At 36.8% G+C, this 20,692-nt stretch overlaps 1 protein-coding gene across 1 annotated transcript in view; it reads left to right on the top strand.

The window, feature by feature from the left end:
* Window positions 1-20,692, top strand: part of GRM5 (glutamate metabotropic receptor 5) — a 517,692-nt gene that overhangs the window by 365,207 nt on the left and 131,793 nt on the right. Inside the window, exon 4 of the mRNA XM_059391625.1 lies at window positions 8,951-9,186. Within this exon, the coding sequence (XP_059247608.1) occupies window positions 8,951-9,186 (236 nt within the window). The remainder of the gene's footprint in view (window positions 1-8,950; window positions 9,187-20,692) is intronic.

Here is a 20,692-nt window from a genome sequence, read left to right as displayed (position 1 = left end):
AAACTCTTCTCTGTGCTACCATCGCTGTAATTCACTAATTTACTTAGGAGGCTCTAGGTGGTATGGAAAGCACAGGAGTTTTGCAGGGCAAATATCTGGGTTTAAATCCCCTCTATATTTGCTGTGAAATTTTGAGTAGGTTCCTTAATCACTCAGAGCTTCAGTTTCCTGAGCAGTAAAAACTGATGCTAAAAATAGTCACCTCCAAAGCCTATAGAGAATTAGGGAAAGTAATACAATAGAAATCACCTGATCTACTCTAGACACATAGCAAAATATAAGTTCCTAACTTTTTAATCTTTCTTTCGAATGTCCTAATATAGCTCCTGCAATCCACATCTCCTTATTCTTTATAAAGCCTTGGAAATGGGAAAAACTCACATTTATAAACCCCAGAGATAGGTTAATTCTCAGTAGGTAACCCAACCATTTTCTTAAAAAATCTACATTGTATTTCTCTATAGAATTAAATAATTCATTAGTGTTGAATGGTGTATATTCATAAGGACTTTTATCTGAAAGCGCAATATCCTTTCATGCCTTTCACTATTATTTAGAGATTCTAAGACCTCCTACTCCCCCAGAAGAGAAAAATATATATATTATATGAAGACAGCCAACCAGTCAGCAGACTCCCACTATTAGGGAAAAAAAAAAATCCTGAAATATCTGTTAAAATGCTATTGGTAAAAGATTTGGCAGGATGATGATTACATGTGGGTAGAACAGCAGTTTCCATAATAATTATGTGGGTTGTGAACAGATTTTGAAAAAAAAAAAAAATGCTGGGATGCGGCCTAATGAATGTACTCATTAACCTTAATAGCATCAGGTAGAGATTGGAAAGGACCATTTTGGAGGGGGAATCAATTCAGCCTTTCACAGTCATTTTATAAGGTGCATCTGACAGCACGGCATCCTCAGTTAAAAATGAACATATCCAGTTATCTTAAAATAATTCTCTATAATTTGAAGTTTGCCTTTGAAGATCTAATTTTCTAATACGTTATATAAAACATTTCTTGAGTGCTTACTATGTGCCAGCCTTTATAATAGACATAAAGATGAGGAGTTGTCCAAAGCATAACATTTCTAGTCTAGTTAGAGAAAACAGAAATAAATGTGATGACACATGCAAAACTAAAAGCATCATAATATTGCCCCATGAGAGCAAGTCTTGTCTTCCTGTTTACAACTTTACCCCTACATTTAGCATATTTGTTACCCAATACTTGTTCAATGAATAAAGGAATAAATGTCCCAACATTTGGAAGCAGAGAGGAGGAAACTGTTCAGCCCAGAGGAGCTCAAGAAGGTTTGCTAGGCTGCATTCTAGCCCAGTCTGCTGGCTTGACAGATGAACTGGATTTTAAAATCAGAAGACACATGACGCGTTGAAGGGGTGGCACTCTTTCTAGAAGGCCTGGAAGTGGGAACACATGACACATTTGAGGCAAAGGAATCCATGTGTTACATCTCCAGGATGCAACATGTGTGTGCTGACTCTGTGCAGCACCAACATTCTGGCACACAGGACTGAAGAATGACCGCGTGTGCCTGGCACAGCATCCCAACCCCATCTCCTTCCATTAATTTAATGACTGCTCCCTCAGAAGAATAGTTATTCTGATGCTTATATTTTTAGTCTGGTATTACTCCTTTTGAAACAGACTTGGAGGGAATTTTTCAAGTTGTTTGCCCATGACAGATGCCTCCCCAAGAATTCTGTGGAGTTATACTGAATCTTCGGGTTGCCATTTGAGAGTGCAACTAATGAAATCCATACCCATTGTATGTGATTAGCCTTCCATGTAAATAAATCAAGAGATTGTAAATGTTAAGAACAGAGAGTTTGAAAATGCCCAGAATACTAATTGAGGTGATTAGGGAATAATCTCAGGGAGGTAGGACAGGAATGTGATTTTCCATAAGTGATGCAGTGACTGTAAATCTAATGAACAGTACTGTTTGCAGATAGACTGAGGAAAAAGGAAAGAGCATGTTCAGTCTGAAGAGTAAATGAAGAAACTGCCAGTGGGTTCATAAGTCAGGATTGCCCATTCAACCAGGTCATGCCTAATGGACTGTTGACTCCTTAAGGGCACGTACTAGAACCTACCACAGTGTCTGAGCAGTTTGAACACACCAAAGCGGCATTCCAAATGCTTTCCTAGTTAAAGAACTGGAATGAGTAGTACATGGAGACTGTAACTAAAGGATCATCCAATGCAATTTTCTGTGCTACGTGTATTTTTCTGTTTTCCATAGCAATCACTTAAAATATATGAGCAGGAAATGAGGAAAGGAAGATTATATCATCTACATTATACAGATTTAGATTTTGATAAGAGAAACAATTTTTAAATTATTTAACATCTCTAACATTTGATAATTCATAAAATTTTCTCTTCATAATTTTCCAATTTTTTTATTCCTGTTACCATGTAGACTTCAAGGGCTTCAACATTCCAGAAATATATTTTTATATTAAATCTATTGATTGTAAACCCTGAGGTAATTATTTTATAACCATAAGTATTGATCTGCTTTATATATCAGTGATTTAATAAAACAAATGATAAAAATAATAATTCTAAGGTTAAAATATTTATATTATAAGGATAATTCTAAGGTTAAAATATTTATATTATAAGGACATAGTGGTAGAGAGTATCAAGTCTTTAGAGTTCTATTATTTTTGTTATTTCTCATTTTCTGATTGCCAATAGCTATTGTTTTGCATATATAGAGACTAAACAGAATAGGGTAGGTTAATATGGTATTGGCCCAAAGATAAGAAAATTGTTAAATTTTATTAATTTTTTTAAAGATTTTATTCAGTTATTTGACAGAGAGAGATCACAAGTAGGCAGACAGGCAAGCAGAGAAGAGAGAGAGAGGAAACAGGCTCCCTGCTGAGCAGAGAGCCTGATGCGGGACTCTATCCCAGGACCTTAAGATCATGACCTGAGCTGAAGGCAGAGGCTTAACCCACTGAGCCATCCAGGCGCCCCTGGATTAATTTTTTAAACATTCAAATCAGTTGTATATGTAGAGAATAGATCGAAATGCAGGACAAAAGAACCACTAGAGAGCATATAAAGGGAAATCTGATCATCACAGACTCCAACTTATATTTATTTTTTTTTACCCCAGACCTGTTGTCTCCCTCTACTTTACATTTAGGATATGGAACAACAATATCCTCATGATAGCATAAACTATAAAACTCCCCCTTTACCCCTATTTTCCACACATCTCTCCTAGGGGATTCTTGGTATTCCTTACAAAGAAGCCTCCGCAGGCCTCCTGCTCCTGCTTTAAATTCAGTTACCGCTGCAGCACATTTTCTAACTTGATTCCCTGAATACTCATCTATGATCACTCTGATCTGTTCCCGCTGCTACCATATTTCCTCCAATTCTCATCATCTCCTCATTTTATTTCCCACCTTAAAAGCCACCACTGGCTCCCTGTCGTCTGAATGAAAAAGTCCAAACCATTGGGATGACACAAAAGACCATTCGCAACTAGTGTTCCTCTGCTTACTTCTCATTGGTTCACTGTCCTGAGTGATCAAAGTAGCTGCACTGCTTCTAAGTCACTTTTTCCAGATTCCCAAATACCTTCTCCCTACCTAGAAAATAAAATTTCAAAATACCGTTGTCACTCCATATTATATATATATATATAATATATATATTTCATATGATATATATATAAAAGTATTACCCATATTTGTCAAACTCAATTTAAAACTGATCTTTCAGGGTACCTCACTGGCTTGGTTGGTTAAGCTCTGGTCTCCTGGTTTCAACTCAGGTCATGATCTCAGTGTTCTGAGACAGAGCTAAGCGGAGCTCCAAGATCAATGGGAGTTTGCTTGAAATTCTCTCCCTCTCCCTCTTCCCTGCCCCCCATAATAAAATAAATAAATATTTAAAAAATAAATAAAGCTGGGTGCACCTGTGTGGCTCATTTGTTAAGCATCCAAATCTTCATTTCATCTCAGGTCATGATCTCAGGGTGCTAAGATGGACAAGTCAGGCTCCATGCCGAATATTGAACGTGGAACCTGCTTAAGATTCTCTCTCCCTCTCCCTCTGCTCTGCCTCCACACTCTCTCTTTCAAATAAATGTGTTTCCTTTTATAAATAAATGAATAAATAAATAAATAAATAGATAAATCTGATTTCCCTGACAGAATTAATTACATTTGTTTCACACCTGCAACAATATTTATTTGTATGAGGTCATTGATTTATATGTCTGTCCTCTTCTCCATTCCTCTACTAGACTGTGAGTCTTGGAGTATACTGTGTAAAACTTACTTAACTTGTTTTTCTCAATCTCAAAACAGTTTCAATAGATAATAAATGTGGTGAAGTGAATTTTTATTCACAACATTTATTGATCCCCTGTGTGGGAAAAATCATACACACCTGGGCTTGCCCATATGACTTGTTTTCATCAATGAAATATGAGCAGAAGTGACCTGCACCACTTCTGAGTGGACTACTTAAGAACCATAGGATGATGGGCTCCTGGGTGGCTCAGTTGGTTGAGCGGCTGCCTTCGGCTCAGGTCATGATCATGGAGTCCTGGGATCGAGTCCTGCACCAGGCTCCCTGCTCAGCGGGGAGTTTGCTTCTCACTAAACCACTGGGACACTGGAATTTGTCATTGCCACCAAATAATTTAGTCCAAGATAGACAGGTATTTAATAAATGTTGGCGGAAATAAGAAAAGCTATAGAGAGATTGAAGATGAACTCTAGCTGGAGAATTTCGGAGTCAATTTTGTTAAACAACAACCTTCTATTGAAAAGAGATAAAAATTAAATTTCTGTGAATCGCTAAATAGGAGGAATAGTGGGAATTGAGGGCAGAGAGGAGAAAGGAGGATATGCAGATAATAGAAGAGGCGTATATATTTGGGTTATACAGTTTGGAAAGAAAATGAAAATAAATTCTTGCCAGATGAGCATGTCCTTAACATGTCTTCAGGGAGAATGTCAAGAATCCAATACCTTAGATTCCTTGAGAATGGGTCTATATTAAAGATTCTTCCTTTAGTTAAACCAACCTAAGTAAGCTAAAAATGTTTTTCCTGTTCTAAATGTCCAAGTCACTCAGTTTCTATAGTCAAAGAAAAGGTGGAGGCCTAATATAACACTCCAGTTAAGAACATTATATGTACACCGAATTCTTGTTTTCCACAGAAGTTATGTGCCATAAACATGCACCAAACATTGAATTAGTGAATAGTGACCACTGTCCCCAGGAGAAGGACAGGTTTAAATTGCTGTGGGCCTCTTTTCACAACATTTCCATCAAGTAGGCAGTACATAACCTTGCTTTATGCACGCCCTGTCTAAAGATACCTTATTTAAAATATATTGTTGATTCATTAATATTGAACTCCCACCAAATAACACTTTACTCATGCATGAATGTAGCTGATTTTAAAAATGCATTTTCTGTGTAGGCGATATCATAGCCTTCTTGCACTTGGGAACTCTAGATAACACATTAGCACTATGCGGGGTGGGGGGTATTTTAAACAGTGAAATCAAAAACAACAACAAAAAACCCACAAAAATACAAAAACCCTGCTACTAAACAGATCATGAAAGGGACACTTGTTTATAATATGAGAGCTCCAACCAGAAAGCAGAGGAGCTTGTTCAGTCTCAGCTGGGAATGTGCACATCCAGAGACTCAACAATTTTTGCCACCCTGTGCGTGTGAGAAGTGTCACGAAGGTGCCATGGGTATTAATGTGGGGCTTGCAAATAAATTTTAGCTAGTAGATGAATCTGCACATACAGAATCTGCAAATAATGAAGACTGACTGTATATCAAGGAATCAGAAGAAAACTAATGAAGTGGATTATGGGGAGATGGGCAAAATGCCCACCAGGGAGAAGAGAAATTAGATAAACGGATGAATGGATGGATGAATGGGTGGAGATACATAGGCAGGTAGATTGATAGATAGATACTAAATGGGGAGAGGTATTTTAAATATGGTGTATTTTTAGTTTCTTCCCTTATCTTCCTCCCTACTCTTTATTCCTTCTTTGGTAAAATAGATGTCTCCCAAAAGTATTTAGGTAGTACTTGACAGTCTAATCTATCCGTATAATGTAAAGCATTAGATCATAGAAAAGTAGCGTAAGTTTTTCTTGGCATTTCATTTTGCTTTTGGATTTATTATTTCTTACTTAGAGATACCCTGTCATCTTAACACAAATCTTAAAAGCACATTTTTATGAAAATGTTAATGTTTAATAACCTAAAGTCAATACAACACCATCTAACTTAGCCATCATGGAATGAAGTTTCTTGAAACTTATATAGCAGACATTCCTCACTAAGTTTAAATAGAATAATCTTGGTTTATCAAATAGATATTGGAATTTTCTGTTTAATTACAAACTCCATTATGATTTTTTACTTTGCTGTTGAATGGAAACATCTGGAACAAAACTTTTAAATTCACAACTCTAGGGGGCATAGCTCAGTGGTAGAACATTTGACTGCACAACTCTAACTTATAGACTACTAATAAAACATCTTTTGCCAACTTCTTAAACATGGAGAAGGAATTTATACCTGAACAAAAATAAATAAATAAATAAAAGCTGAAGAACATGGTGTGAATTGAGTCAGTTAACAAACTCTGGCATAGATACTTTTTTTATGGAAATATTTCCTCCAGAAAAGTTTATCAAGACAAGCTTTTTACAATCCCTATTAAATTCAATGAATGAATTGTGAAGGGTAAATTGGACCCATTATAATCTTACATTTCTTATGTAATATTCATAATCATAGTGTTACATAAGAGCAAGCTAGCATTAACAAAAGGAGCAATTTAAATTCCCACTTCTTGGAGAATGGGGCTCTGCTTGACAAACAGCCCTTCCTGCCCCGTTTGCAGCACGCCCCTGCATCTCCTCCGGCGCCAATGAGACCCACACTCTCATACCAGTGATATAATAAACCCTCCACAACAGAGGGATAAAATGAGGCAAACAAGCCCACATCATTTCAACTTGTCAGCTTTAAATAAAATCTTCTGCAGCTGAAAATGAGAAATTTGAGGGAAGAGAATGTGTGAAGTAACCAAATTCAACACTGGGACAAAACATATTGCATGACTTATTCGTCTTTTTCCTGAGCTGCCACAAAAGTTTTTGAAATTTTACCATAATTTTTTAACGAAATCTCTTTTGTCAGTGACGACTTAGAAGAAGAAATGTTTCGTTCTGTTTGTTTGTTTGTTTCTCCTCTTCCACCCACTGATACCGTAGGAAACATCTCAAGTTATGGCAAGCCCCTATGATATCTTAATGAGTAATCTGCGACCTTTGGAAAAACTCTCATGATCAGTTTTTAAGTCAGAGTTGCCATAGCAGAGCATGCTAGAATAAAAGTACATTTTTTATACTTATTTTAATTAATTACTTACGTAATACCTTCCCCAGCACTGATTTTATATGCAAAATATTGGAGCATGCTCTCCGCCTACAAAAAAAGTTAAAAAGAGAAAAATACATTTGAAGGAAGATAAAGGGAGATTCACGTTCTGATAAATATATCTAATATGTATGAAATAAACAATGATTGTGAATGTAAATCCTTTCTCTCCCCCTTTCTCTGGTGTCCACCCTCACCCCACCCCCTCTAACCTCCAAGCACTTCCTGCTTCATATTCAGAGGCTGCATCCCGTTCTTCCGCTCAGCTCTCTCCAAACTCTTTCTCTTCCCTATTTGTTACTTTTTCTCAATGTTATAATGTCCCTTGATTTTCTTTATCTTCCTTGAAAAAGCACTTGCCTGTCTTCAGAGGAAGGACAGCCCCACTGGGTCCCAGCAGATACTTAGCACAAGTTGTGCATCTTCCAGTGGGAAAGAGGATGGAAAAATCAGTATCTTTTGTCCTTCCCTGAGGTGTGCCCAAATTTGATATAAATATCTTTTTATGTCTTTTATTTCCAAAGTTTTGTTTCACATATTTTCCAAATAAGCTTAGAATACTTTCCCCTTTATTCTTTCACACTCTTAAACCATTGTATTATGAACTCTCTGGTTTCAAACTCTCTTTTATTTTAAAATCCCTAGGTTACTTTGAGTTATCAGTGCATAGAATGATAGTAATATTGAAGTGGATGGTCCCTGTCACCATCCTTGATGGTTCATTGTTAAGAAGTTTTCTAATCTGTCCAACGCAAACAGGATTTCATGTGTGCATTTTAAATATATTGAAGAAGTACCTTGTGATGGGAAAGAGTATATGGACTGTGGATTATGGGACTTTGGTGTGAAGTGCTAAAGAATCTATACTTAACAGAATGACCATAATCAGAAGCTTTTTTAAACCTCTTTATAATTTCTTGTAAAATGTGAAAAAAAAAAGAATATCATGTTGTAGGATGGTTAAATTAATATTACGTGTGTTTGAGAAATATTTTCATTTTTTAAAAGATTTTTTTTAATTTTTATTTTATTTGACAGACAGAGAGCACAAGTAGGCAGAGAGGCAGGCAGAGAGAGAGGAAGGGAAATAGGCTCCCTGCTGAGCAGAAAGCCCATTGAGGGGCTTGATCCCAGGACCCTGGGATCATGAACTGAGCCAAACACAGAGACAGAGATTTTAACCCACTGAGCCACCCAGGTACTCCAAAATATTTTCATTTTTACTTTATGATCATTATAATCATTATAATAAAGTAAAGGAACAGAATGGATTTAAATTTAACTGGACCTAGCTACTAAACACTCAGGGCACCTGGGTGGCTCATAATCATGTAGGTATAATGTAGGACCCTGAAGTGGCCTGAGGCGCCTTTTAATGACTGATCTTTTCAAAAGGAAAGCAAATATGGAATCATTTCCTTAGAAAGTATCTGTTCTGAGCTGAGCTGGTTTTTGTTTCCCCACAGTGATGGCTGGGCTGACAGGTATGATGTGACAGATGGATATCAGCGAGAAGCTGTTGGTGGAATCACAATCAAGCTCCAATCTCCTGATGTCAAGTGGTTTGATGATTATTATCTGAAGCTCCGTCCAGAAACAAACCTTCGAAACCCTTGGTTTCAAGAATTTTGGCAGCATCGTTTTCAGTGCCGGCTGGAAGGTTTTGCACAGGAGAACAGCAAATACAACAAGACTTGCAATAGTAAGCAGATTTATTGTTTCTTTTATAGTGGATAAGGCTAAGGCTCCAATTTAAGTAAAGTGTGTCGGGGGATAGTGGCTGTAATCTGTTAGAGAAGAGGACTCTTAGAGAAATAGAGTGGGTATTGCTACTTACAGTGATAAACAGACCTTATTTTCATTAAGAAAAGCATATCAGAGCAAGTGTTTACTCTGTGGAGATCACAAACAATTTTATTATTTATATCATTCAGGGAACTGGCACTTTGCTAAGAGGATAATGTGAGCTCCTGAGAGCAAGTACTGTTGCCACCCTTGAAGGCAAGAGCTCCATTCTGCTCGTCTTGATTGTCTTTAGCAGTTAGCACAGAGCTAAACACTTAGTAACGGTTTCGTGTATTCTGAAGAATGAATCAGTAAATTTTGAAGGACAGAGCCAATTCCTCTTTTCATCAATAAACTAGAACATAGCAGCAGGGGTTTGTTGTGCATTGTTATTATGTTTCAGGAGACATAATCTGAGCAAAGCCATTTGTTCTTACATAGGTATAAGGGCTCACATTGTCCCAACTGTTGCTTTGGTTTAAGGAAAACTAGTTACTGCACTCAAGATGTTCAGTGTCTAGAAGGGAGCTAGTCAGGGCAGCCAATGTTGCAATCCACTGTTGTAAGTGATATTATATGAGTTAAACATAGGGTCTTGGTACTATTATCGGTTGCTCATTGAAAGGGAATCTCAACTCTAATAACCGATGTAGGGCCAAAATTGATCTATATGTCAAATTTTGCAAAAATAAAAGTTTGTTAAATTGATAAGGGATTTGTTGAGACTACCTTATACCCACGTTGTATAACAAAATCTCTATATGCATTTGCATAGGAATAAAATGTTTGAGTTGGTGGTATAGGTGCCTTTATCCACGATGCTGGAACACCACAGTGCTTTGGGGCAATAGGTTGGAAATCCTGGCCCACAAACCAATTCCGTCCACAGAGAAGTTGTCCCATACCAGCACGAAAGTGAGAATAATGAGAGTGATATAGAGAGTTTTTCATAATGCACTTTCCCTCCCAGTTCATGTCCATCCTATATTTTTTGGTATAAGTTCATTTTTTTGTAAAATGAAGAATGGAGTAAATGGTGAGTTGTGATTGTTTTTAAATGTCAGTACTTGTTAAAATAAGAACTTGGCAACCTTATGTCAGTTCCTATTAAGGTAGTGAGGGAAGGGGGGGATGCTGGAGTGTGGGATATTGTACTGGTCACTGAAATCCAGAAATCACAGAAGGCTCATGGTGTGAGCCTGTGTTTGTTTCTCTCTCACTTCAGATACTGCTTGTCCAAAATCTTCAAATGTTTGGTCACCTCCTTTGTTTTTATTTTTATTTTCAAGAAAGAAAAATGTGTGAGCATACATAACATTGTGACTTCTGTTACACAATTTCAATTTTTATAGCTAATTTCATATTTTTCACCATTCTATCCAGTTTCTGAGGGACGTAGACTTCTTTCCTCTCTTGAGATTTGGGAACTTCTTCCCTCTGGGATCCAGTTCTGTGACTGTGTACAGATTACTGTATGGAGCTACATTTAAGGAGTCATAGAAAGTAAACAATAGATCTGATCTCATCTTCAGTTCTCTTTTACCAAGGAGTTAATACCAGTCCCTACCCAGTGTGGCGAAGGGAATGTTTCCAGTTGGTCTTCACCTTCTTTTGTACCAATGCTCTTTTCCTTTGCCTTTTTGTCTGAAATGTCTTCTCCTTGAAATAGTTGTTTCTCTTTTTTTTTTTTCCTCTGTTGGATATCTTACATAGATATAGTCTTGAAAAACTCTTAATTGGTTTCTATGGAATATTATTTCTATGGCAATTGTTCTGTAAGAGCCTTCCTTTCAACCTACTACTATAGTTTTATGTCTTTCACATGATGATCCTGATATAATTTCTCTGCTCAGAATTGGTTCCTTACTATCCTACTAGAAAACCCTCTTCAGCCACTCTGCCACCCCTGGAATCTTATCTGACAAAGGATGTCATTTTGTACATAAACATGGACACTTATATGCAATACTTCTGTTATTCTTTCAATAAAGAAAGTACTATGATTATCCTTATTTAAAAATAACAAAACCAAGGTTTAGAGAGAAAAAATCACTTGCTCAAGGTCACCTAACTACTAAACTCTGGAACTTAAACTCAGTTTGTCTGATCTCCCTGATATGAGGAAGTTGAGAGGCAACATGGGGGAATAGGGGGTAGGAAAAGAGTAAATGAAACAAAGTGGGATCAGGAGGGAGACAAACCATAAGAGACTCTTAATCTCACAAAACAAACTGAGGGTTGCCCGGGGGAGGGAGGAAGAGAGAGGGTAGTGGGGTTATGGACATTGGGGAAGGTATGTGCTATGGTGAGTGCTGTGAAATGTGTAAATCTGGTGATTCACAGACCTGTACCCCTGGGGCTAATAATACATTATATGCTAATAAAAAAAATTTTTTTAAACTCAGTTTGTCTAAAGTTTCGCCAATATGATACACTAAAGAGATAGAATATGACTTTTTTTTTTAAAAAAATTGCCATCAAATTTGCATTATATACTAGTCAATATATAGGTCAAAGATACAAAAAAGAAAAATCTTAAAATTATTTGTGTATAACTATGGAATGCAGTAACGCAACCCAAATGTTCACTATGCTCTACTTCTGACCATATTTCCTTATTTACTCAAATGTCCTTTTTGTATCTTATTCCCCATCTTCAAAGAGACTCCAGTAGTTTACTCACATTTAACACTATTGAATGTTACCAGTACTTTCCTAAATATAATGTACTTAAGCCCTTTCATCAGGCCATGTGCATAAGAGAACCATTTTTTTTTTAATTTATTTATTTGACAGAGAGAAATCACAAGTAGACAGAGAGGCAGCCAGAGAGAGAGAGAGAGGGAAGCAGGCTCCCTGCTGAGCAGAGAGCCCGATGCGGGACTCGATCCCAAGACCCTGAGATCATGACCTGAGCCGAAGGCAGCGGCTTAATCCACTGAGCCACCCAGGCGCCCCAAGAGAACCATTTTTTTTTTTTTTAATTTTTTTTTTTAATTTTTTTTTTTTTAATTTTTTATTTTTTATAAACATATATTTTTATCCCCAGGGGTACAGGTCTGTGAATCACCAGGTTTACACACTTCACAGCACTCACCAAATCACATACCCTCCCCAATGTCCATAATCCCACCCCCTTCTCCCAAACCCCCTCCCCCCGGCAACCCTCAGTTTGTTTTGTGAGATTAAGAGTCACTTATGGTTTGTCTCCCTCCCAATCCCATCTTGTTTCATTTATTCAAATGGAGTGTTAAGAAGTATTAAGAGTTTGTAATTCATGCCAGTCAAGAAGGTTTACCTTACTCACTGTCTACAATACCTTAAATCTAACAGATAGTTCAATGGGAAAAAATGGCTTGACACAAAGAATAGAAATACTCATAGCTGATTACTGCTTATTTTTCTTAGGAGATTCTTGGAAGGCAAAGTATAAAAGTTGGGAGAGTTATCTAAACCTAGTAGTCCAGAATGAGCAGTCGTTTTGTAGAGAGTATGCCCCATTCATAGGAATTCTTTCAATGCCTGTTAGTTTTGCCTCCTCTCTTATACCACATAAATGGAATCTTACATTATTTGCTTTTTTATGTCTGGCCTTTCCCTTCAAAATAATGTGGTAGAGTTTATCCCATCATTGCATATATTGGTAGTTTGTTGTTTTTTATCGCTGTGCCATGTCCCTTTGTATGGATTTACTACCAGAATTTAGCTATCACTTCTCCTGTAGATGGACATTTGGATTATTTATGGTTTTAGGTATTAGAAATTAAGGTTTTATGAACAAGTATGTATGTATCTTCTGGCAGACCTATATCCTAATTACTGTTAGATGTATACCTAGTAATAGAAATGCTGCATCATAGGCTTTGCATGTTTAGTTTTAGTAGATAGTCCCAAGCAGTTTTACGAAGTGATTGGACTAATTTCTACTTTCCCTGAAATATATGAGAGTTCAAGTTGCTCTGCACTCTGTCAACAGTTGTTACTATCTGTTTTTTTCTTTTATTATTATTTAAAACATTATACAAGTGTGTGTTTGTATCATATTGTGATTTTGATGGGCTTTCCATTATCTATTACAAGGTAAGTTCTTTCTCATATGCTTACTGGAAATTGGGACATCTTATTTTATAAAGTGTCTGTTCAAGTCTTTTGCACATTTCTTTGAGTTGATTATTTTTTAACATCTATTTTAAGACTTCTTTGTATAGTGTGGATATGAATACTTTGTTAGATATACATATAGTGAAAATTGCCCATTTAAACCATGGCTTATTACTAGTTCCTATTTCTCTCATTTGTTATTTGTTTTCTATTTGTCCACTTGTTCTTTAATTCTTTATTCCCCTTTTACTTCCTTCTTGTAGATTCACCAATAATTTTTATTATCTTACTCTATTACTTCTCTTAATATTTTTGTTTGATCTTAGTATAATTCATTTAGTTTTCAATAGAAATTACTAAATGAATCTTTATACAAACAATTTTAAATTGGTCCTTGTTTACATTCAATAATCTTGCAAATATTTATATCTGTTTATTCCCCCACACTATTTTTTGCTATTGCCATATAATTTATTTCAATATGGATTATGTACAGTACAGGCTTTGCTAGGATTGTTGCCCTAAATGTCAACAGTCATACTTACCCATTTCAGTGTTCTTCATTCCTTCTTGTACTTCCTTGCTTTCGCCTGTGATTTTTTTCAGCCTAAAGAATTTCTTTTAATATTTCTTATAATGTAGGTCTACTGCCAACAAATTTATCAGCCTTTTTCTTTTTTTATAGATTTTTTTTTAAGATTTTATTTATTTATTTGACAGTCAGAGATCACAAGTAGGCAGAGAGGCAGGTGCGGGGGGCGGCGGGGAGAAGCAGGCTCCCTGCCAAGCAGAGAGCCCAATGCGGGAACTTGACCCCAGGACCCTGAGATCATGACCTGAGCCAAAGGCAGAGGCTTAACCCACTGAGCCACCCAGATACCCTATCAGCTTTTTTATCTTAAGAATATCTATATTTCACCTTAATTTTTGAAAAATGTATTCGCAAAGTATAGCATTCTGTATTGTCAGGTCTTCTTCAGTTCACTTTTTCTTTGAAAACAACATTCCATTTTGTTTTCTGAATTCCATGATTTCATTGAGAATTTAGCCACCATTCTTGATGTTGTTTCCTTGATGGCAATGTGTCTTTTTTCTAGGCTTTTAAGATTTTTTTTTTTTAAGTTTTTAGTTGACTATGAGGAGATTAGGTGTGATTTCCCTTATATATTTCATTGTTCAGGTTTCAGGAACTTCTTAAACCTGTGGAGGAAAGACCTGTGTCAGCTTTGAAAATTTCCTAGCCATTATTTCCTGAAATATTCCTCTGTCACATTTTTCTCTCTCTGTTCCTTCTTGTGCTCAAATACACCTATTAGCTTATTTGGCTGTGTCATAGAAGTGACTTTTTCTCTGGGCTTTCTTCCCTATCTTTTCCTTCTCCGTACTTCAATTTGATTCTTTTCTATTATTCTGTCTCTGATTATTCCAATCATATTTCCACCTATGTCTAGTCAGCTGTTAACCAAAATAAGTTTTTTAAATTTCAGATATGGTGTTTTACAGTCACAGAATGTCCATTTTCTTTCTTTTCATAGTCCTCAGTTTTCTGCTGAAATACTGTTTCTTGTCTACTTTTTTCAATCACTTGTCTTATTTCCTTGAACAGATTGATTATAACTATTTTATGGCACCTTTTTTCTAATCCTAACATCTGGATCTTCTGTCAGTCTTCTTCTATTGACTTATTTTTCATGTTGTTTACATGTTGTGCTTCTTGATACATCTACCATATGTTTTCTTTTGTGCTAGACATTGAGAATAAAATACCATCAGATTGAATTTTATATTATTTTCTCCCCTGTGATGGTTTGCTTTTTCCAGATTCAAAGAAATTGAGATGAGGTAAGTTATAATATAAGACAGAAGGAGTCAACTTTTGGTTTAAAAATGTCTTTAAGGGACAACTGACATGGAATTTCCACTGAGAGCCTAGTGTATCCCATGCCCTGGCTGACTGATTTAATCAGATTTTTTACTATTTTGAGCTTTGCTCTCCAGCCTCCTGTACCATACTTTTCTAAACTTGGCATGCATTGGAGGAAAGGAATAATTGAAGTTTGAGCAGTTTCTTTTCCTCAGGTGGGGCTTTTCTTTCAGATAATGTAAAACAATGTGAGATTTCAGTTTTCCTCTTCAAATTATTAAGCCTCCATGCAGCCTCCGGAATCAGCAAATGAATCACAAGGGAAAATAGCTATCATGCACTTAAGGCTCCTATCATTTATAAACTGAGATACCAGATCATTTCAATATCAAAAAGTACTTCTGTTTTCTCTTTTTTCCAGAAGTGTCATGTACAGTGTGGAGTTATACCTCTCCTTCCCCCAGCCACACTTCATGACCTTCCCTAGAACCTCAGAAGGTAACTTCATTGAAAAATAGCATCATCACAGATGTAATTAGTTAGTAGGTGGAGACACTAGAATAGGGTGGTCTCTTGTCACCTCCAAAGAGGAGAAGGGACACAGAGACAGAGAGACATAGGGAGAGTAGCAGAGGAAGACAAAGGCAGAAACTTGAGTGATGCAACACAAGGACAAGGAATGCCAAAAGTCAAAGGCCACCACCAGAGGCTAGGAAGAGGCAAGAGAGGATACTACCAAGAGTCTAGAGGAAGCTCAGCTCTATCAACACATTGATTTCTGACTTCCAGACTCCAGAACTACAAGAGAATGAATTTGTGTTGTTTTAAGCCACCTAGTTTCTGGTACTTTGTTATGGCTGCCCTAGTAAACTGAGGTCCCTTCATTCAGACCAAACTAGATTGGCAGCCTGGTCCACAACTTGCAGATTCCCTCAGATGAGAAAGCAGTGCGTGACACCTACCCACTTCCATAGGTCTCCTCTTTGTTCATTCATCCTGTCTTTGTTTTGTCCATCCATCTTCACTGCCTTTAATTTTTCTTAATTTTGCATTTCTTTGGCCTATTAAATTTATACAGTAAAAGAATTTTCATTTGCTTTCTTCTCCATCCTACCCAACACCAAAGTCTCCTCTTTTATTTTGTTTTCTTAATCGTCACTACCCCTGCAATCCCAGTTTGGATATATAAGTGAAACCTGCAGTTTATAATGTCCAAAATACTTATACTTTTTTTAGTTTTTGTTTTATTTTTAAGCATTTAAAAACTTAAATCAAAATATTAGTATAACTCTTCAGTGTTTTAACTATGTGGTTTTGACAGAATCTAGGTTTATATGCTATTAACAGTGAGCCCAATTTCAGTAAGTTTTACTTAAATTGGACAATTATGTTAGACTTGAATTATAAATGAAATGGTTAATAATGATAATAAATTAAAAGTATGAAGAATATAGTTTAACTTTTCAAATTGTTTATTTAAGCAACCCAGTAATAAAAGCTATGGAGAAATAAATTAAAACTGTTTTCTAGTAACTGTATGCTATTCTATTTTTGAACCAATTTCAGGACCCATTTCCTTTACAGTTACACTGTCACCCACTGACATTCATTTACTGTCTCCTTTCTGTGATTTCTCCCTGTCACTTCCAGTAGCTTCTGGAGGTGTCATTTATGACACTAACACACAAACATTCTTACCTGGATGTCCTGAGGGCACCTCAAACTTACAGACCCAGAACTCACTTCATTATAACTTTTGCAACCACAGCCCCAAACTTTGAGCTCCTCCTTTTAGCATCTCCAGTTTGAGTAAATGATATACCCATCTACCCAGTCTCCCAAGATGCAGGGATAAGGGGTCCTTTCCTGTTCCCTTCTAGCACCCTCTCAGCCAACTGGTGACCAAATACCATTAATGTCGCAGCCAGCACGATGAATCGACCAGGGAAACCATGAGGGCTAAGAGGATGGTGGAAAGAAATTAAGAGACAAAGAGATGGAGACAGGAGGGACAATGAAGATGATGTCCAACAGTGCCAATTTTATTCCACATCTTACAAGCATTTATAAGGCAGACCACAATAGGAGAAGTAATACATCAGTACATAGTCAGATGACCACAAGTTTCTATAACAAGTTTACATTTACTACAAACAAACCTCGTGATGCCAGGTAGTTTCGGCTAAAGCCATTAGCAAGACAATCAACCAGGGAGTGAGTTATGGGAGGTACAGAACAACAAGGACTAACTAAGAATTCAGGACCCTGGCCACATTGTTCCCTACTGTAGGGAGAGTGTGTGGGAAGTCACATAAGCAAGCGCACTACACATAGCACAGACCCTTTCTCGGTGCACTCAACTTTCCCCGTCCTTAACCTTGTCAAGGTGTCTAGACTTTGAAGGAGACACAAGTCAGGGCCTGGTTTGGTCCTTGACTCCAACCATGCCGTAGCCTCCAACACATTAATTCTACTGTTTGAACATTTTCCACATCTGTTTTCTGTTCTTCATTGCTGGCTGAATTCACATCTTTATACCATGCTGTGATTTGGTTCTTCATGATCCCTCACCTCACATATTAGAATAATCTTCCTATCTAATCTTCTTATTGATACCAGCTTCTTCCTCTTCCATTTTATGCTGACAACTAGCCCCAAAGGAGTCCATTTAAAGAATGAATCTCATCCTTGTTACTGCCATTCTTAATGATCTTCCATAGTTCTCCTGTATCTGTAAAAAGAATACCACCTCTTTGCCCCAAAATTCTTCAAATTCACCATATATGTTTTTCAGATCTCATCTTCTATTCCTTAAGCCCAAGAACTCTATGCTTCAAACACTTCACAGATTGTGCTTTTCCAGTTTAGAGTGGCATGCCTACCTAGGTCCCTGAACTTTTGCACATATGGTTTGCTCAGTGAAAGACTTTCCTCAAGATATCTGTCAATTCCACTGAGCTTATATACTCACGGTTTTGGAAGACTTCAGTATCCGGTTCTCAAAAAAAAACTCTACTTTTCCTCAGGTCACTTCCTATGCCTTTTGTCTTCTTTTTGTTACATACCAATCCAGATATTAAATGTAGTACTCCACTCCCTTTATTTTTAAGCCACCAAGTCACCTCTCACATAAGCATTTCCGTCTATGCCAAACTATTATCAATAAAATGAAGATGAGAAAAATGGGTTCAGATCAACATAAAAGTCCTTTGGCCAAGAGGGCATTTCTGGGGCTCTAGTGATGTGCTGTTTCTTGAGCCAGTGATGATCACTAGGATGTGTTTCTTTTGGAAAAAAAAAAAAAAATTGATGCATAGTTAAGATTTTTGCACTTCTCTGTGTTCCATTTCTGATTTAATGAGTTCACTTTACCCCACCTCCAAATAAATTTCCTGTTGCCACCATATCTTGCCTAACATTCCTTCCAGTCCAAATTTCTCACAATACTCTCCCCCATACACACCCACTCCCACCAGATTTCTGCCACTATGTTGCTTGATTCCTCTCCCTTTCTTTCTCTAGAACCCTTACCCCTTTCCTCTCAATATTTTTATTTGTCACAGTAAATATCTCTCCATTTCATAGATATAGCTGTTGAACTGTTTCTTTGTTTTCTTGTCTCTTTCAAAATTCTACCCTTGGGGGAAGGGTTGCTCACTTTTTTAGTACAAAGATGCTGCTAAAGTTACATTGCCAAACAGAAAGCCATTTACTCCAGAGAAAACACAATGCCATCCTCAGAGGAGATAAAGCAGCTACAGCAATATAATTTTTTCCGCTATATTACACTAATGTATAAATAGATTTTTCACATTGTTACACCAGTATGTAAACATTTTATGTCCATCTGTCTCCATTAAATTATAAATTTCTCAAGGAGAGGAACTGTCTTACTCATCTGTGTTTTCCAAATTCCTAGCATGATGCCTTATATAGAGCAAGTATGTGATAAATATTGTTAAATGAATGTGACTTCATTTCCCTTAGACCCAAGTAGTGTTACAATGGCTAGAGGATCTAGAACAGTGGATCCCAATCTGTGGGCTGCAGGTCCCAAGGCTACTCACTGTTGGTTTGTTGCCTGGATCTGGAATTCTTATGTGGTTTAGTACTATCAGTGAGCTGAACAGTGCCTTGCATATACTCTGTGAACATGTGTGTGTTTGTAGACCTAAGTACCTTATTTTCATGCACAAGCTGTTACAGTTAACAAATTACAAATTAATTTTAAATTGCTCAAATCATGGTAGCTTATTGCCAATACGCGTTTTCTATATAAAAGACACTAATAGTACAATTCGCATTTATGGTGTGTGAAATTTTTTTTACATTAAAAGCACTTCCTGTATTCAAAAAGGTTAATTTCACAAGCTTGGAGTTAGCTCTTTTCCCTTTTTATTACAACAAGTTTCCAGTCAAGGTGTCCACATTTTGTCTGATGAATATGTGTCATAAGTATTTGAGGTGGGTTAGTTAAAGGATACTTCTTTATGCATCAGAGTTTTTTGTGCTTTTTTTTGTTTTGTTTTGTTTTGTTTGTTTTTTGCCATCTTGTTTGCTTCAGTTAAGCAGCTGATTCGATTTCAGCTGAGGTCATGATCTCAGGGTCCTGGGATGGAGCCCCACATTGGACTCCATACTTACCAAGGGTTCTACTTGAGGATTTTCATTCTCTCCCTCTGCCCCTCCCGTGTTATGGGCACTCACTCTGTCTCAATATCTTTCTAATAAATAAATAAATAATTTTTAAGGGAGGGAGAGAGAGAGAGACAGAAAGAGGGAGAAAGAGAGGAGGGAGAGAGAGAATATCAAGAAGGCTCCATATCCAGTGTGGAGCCAGAGGCAGAGCTCAATATCACAATCCTGAGCCCTTGATCTGAGCCAAAATCAAGAGTCAGACACCTAACTAACTAAGCCACCCAGGTGCCCCAATAAATAAATCTTAAGGTGGGAAAAAAAAAACCTTATTTGTTGTTTAGACATTGTTCAAAACACTTCATCATCTCTGTCTGAAAACATAATGAGAAAACCTGGAATAGTACATTGAGAGGAAATAATTATCTAGAAAAGAGAAGTTGAGCTCTAGTAGAGGCATCACAATGGCCAAATAAATGAAATGCCATACCAGCGCCTAGATTAGATATTTCTCATCCTTGTTCTACATATCCAAGATAGCACTTGAAAACTAATCCAATGTGAAAAAAGGATTCCAGGGTTGCATATATTGAGTTATTATGTTCTGTATCCATTTTTTAGAGATTCATAATGTATACCTACATGTTAGAAAAGGACAAATCCCATTGTAAAAAAATGTAAATACCTTTCTTTAATTCAGCATCTCCTCTGTTGTTGTTTTGTTTTACTATGAACTCATCTGATACGACATTTGTTATCACCATACTTCAGGAAAGACTATACTAGGACAATTTAATAACCATATATTGAAAAAGAAATTTGA

This window comes from Mustela nigripes, chromosome 1 (assembly GCF_022355385.1).
Source record: "Mustela nigripes isolate SB6536 chromosome 1, MUSNIG.SB6536, whole genome shotgun sequence".
Lineage (NCBI taxonomy): Eukaryota > Metazoa > Chordata > Mammalia > Carnivora > Mustelidae > Mustela > Mustela nigripes.
The sequence above is the reverse complement of the archived record's forward strand: the minus strand, read 5'-3'. Positions and strand labels throughout refer to the sequence as shown.